This window comes from Tupaia chinensis, unplaced genomic scaffold, assembly GCF_000334495.1.
Source record: "Tupaia chinensis unplaced genomic scaffold, TupChi_1.0 Scaffold000545_1, whole genome shotgun sequence".
NCBI classification, from domain to species: domain Eukaryota; kingdom Metazoa; phylum Chordata; class Mammalia; order Scandentia; family Tupaiidae; genus Tupaia; species Tupaia belangeri.
The window spans coordinates 1-1,902 of record NW_006160057.1 but is presented as its reverse complement, the minus strand read 5'-3'; the positions used below and the strand labels follow the sequence as shown (position 1 = coordinate 1,902).

General features: G+C 35.9%; 1 protein-coding gene across 1 annotated transcript in view; it reads right to left on the bottom strand.

The window, feature by feature from the left end:
• Positions 1–1,320, bottom strand: part of LOC102489404 (collagen alpha-1(XIV) chain) — a gene marked incomplete at its 5' end in the record, with an annotated part of 69,328 nt that extends 68,008 nt beyond the window's left edge. Inside the window, one exon of the mRNA XM_006157518.3 lies at positions 1,240–1,320. Coding sequence (XP_006157580.1) covers positions 1,240–1,320 — 81 coding nt within the window. The remainder of the gene's footprint in view (positions 1–1,239) is intronic.
• Between the last annotated feature and the right edge of the window lie 582 nt (positions 1,321–1,902).

The following is a 1,902-nucleotide window of genomic DNA, read 5'->3' as shown; positions in this document are numbered from 1 at the left end:
CCTTTCTCCTCCATTCTACTCTCAGGATCTTGGACACGCACGCGCATGCGCCCGGTGTGAGTTTAAGCCACTGGGTCTGGGATGCAAACCATAGTTGACTACATGGGAGTCCAGCAACACAGTCATTACACTAACTGCTGGTCCTAATCACTCTGCATTAATAATGAGAAAAAGTTTAAGCTTTCTAGTTGCATCACATAGGTTACATAGATCATGACTGTACTTTCAAATTTGTTTGTCAAGATGTCTGCCAAGGGACCTTGGGGTGATAAAATCAAACACAAGATTATTGTCAATGTTTTGAAGAATTATTTATTTTATTTTATTTATTATTATTATTACTATCTTTTAATTTGCTATAGGGCACATGTGCTCACCCAAGAGAGACAGAGAGAAGGAGGAAATGAGAAAGCAGGCCTCAAGGTCTGGGACTCAAACTGCAGTTGGTCATATGGGAATCCATTGCCTTAACCACCACAACACCTGGCAGCCCAGTGTGAGCGCTCGACCATTCAAGGAGATACAGGAATATTCGGCACTCATCATACTTCATGTGAGTGACTAGCTCAAAGTGGCTTACAGTTTCAACAGTCAATTTTGAAATACTTTTTTTGGATGATTTTTGTATTTGTAAGTCTGACTTTTCTGCAATCTTCACAATGAAAGCAAGTACCATAGGAAAAAGTAAAGTGGAAAAAGAAGTCAAGGAAATGCCCACTATGATCCCAACACATGGCATGCTGCAGCCCAGAAAGTACACATATCCCATTAGTGGCTATTTAAGAGTAAAATTAAAGTATCATTTATTTTTCTTTCAATTTATGTATATTATTTTTTTCATATGGCTATGAGCTGTTACAACTAAACTTAGGGAGATGTTTGGACCTGACTATTTCGTAAATGCAAATGTTAGGTATACTATTTGGCCTAGAGTATCATGAAAAAACTAGAGCCACCGAGGGATTCAGTGACATTCAATGAACCGTAACATTTGGAAACATCTGTAATATATGTAAAGGCGCCCCTCAGCTGTGCAATTCAAAGCATGTGCAATAGTAAGCAGTGTTCCTGTTAATTTCAGACCACCTTCATTTCAGCCTCTTCCTAGTTTTGATTATCATTCCAATGAACTATTTATAATATGAGTATTGAGAAAGAGCATTTTGTTTTCAGAGAAAATGAGATATAATTTTTAGAGAATTTAGTAGAGAACAGACCAAATAATGAAAGAATTCTTACCAGGCCTGGCAGTTCACAGCATTTGTCTCTATTGGCCCATGATGTGGAACAAACGATATCGAACATCTGTAATTGGAACTGTGATTGAAAAAGAAAAGTGTCATTCAATGAAAGATAAATTGTGTTTACAGTTACAATGATTTCATGTTACATATTACATAACAGGACCCTAAACAATTCATAATACAACATTATAATGAGTAAATAAGATATCAAATTAGTTTTGTTCTTCAAACAAACCTTAATCTAAGATTTTTGTCTATAATTATTCTACCCACCCTCCAAACCCCTTCCAGCACTTATTACACCTTCCTCCTCCCATCTCTACCTAAAGAGTAAGTTTACCTCCTTTTCTGAAGCTGTCCTTATAAAGCCCATCTCAGCAACACCAAAATGCCTTTGTAATCACACAACACCCTGTATGTCTTTTTCATAGAGTACCTCTCGCCACACAATACATTATCTCATCCTTAGACTCTTGAAGGGGTACTAAATGTGTATTCATCTTTGTGTCATTTAGCATAAAATGTTGTATATGAAGAATTGATATCATTGTATCATATATAATATACACAATCTGATATCATTTCTTTACATGTACACTTGACAAAGTTTTCTTTTGTGCATAATATAAGTCAGATACTATATAAAACTTTTAGAGTA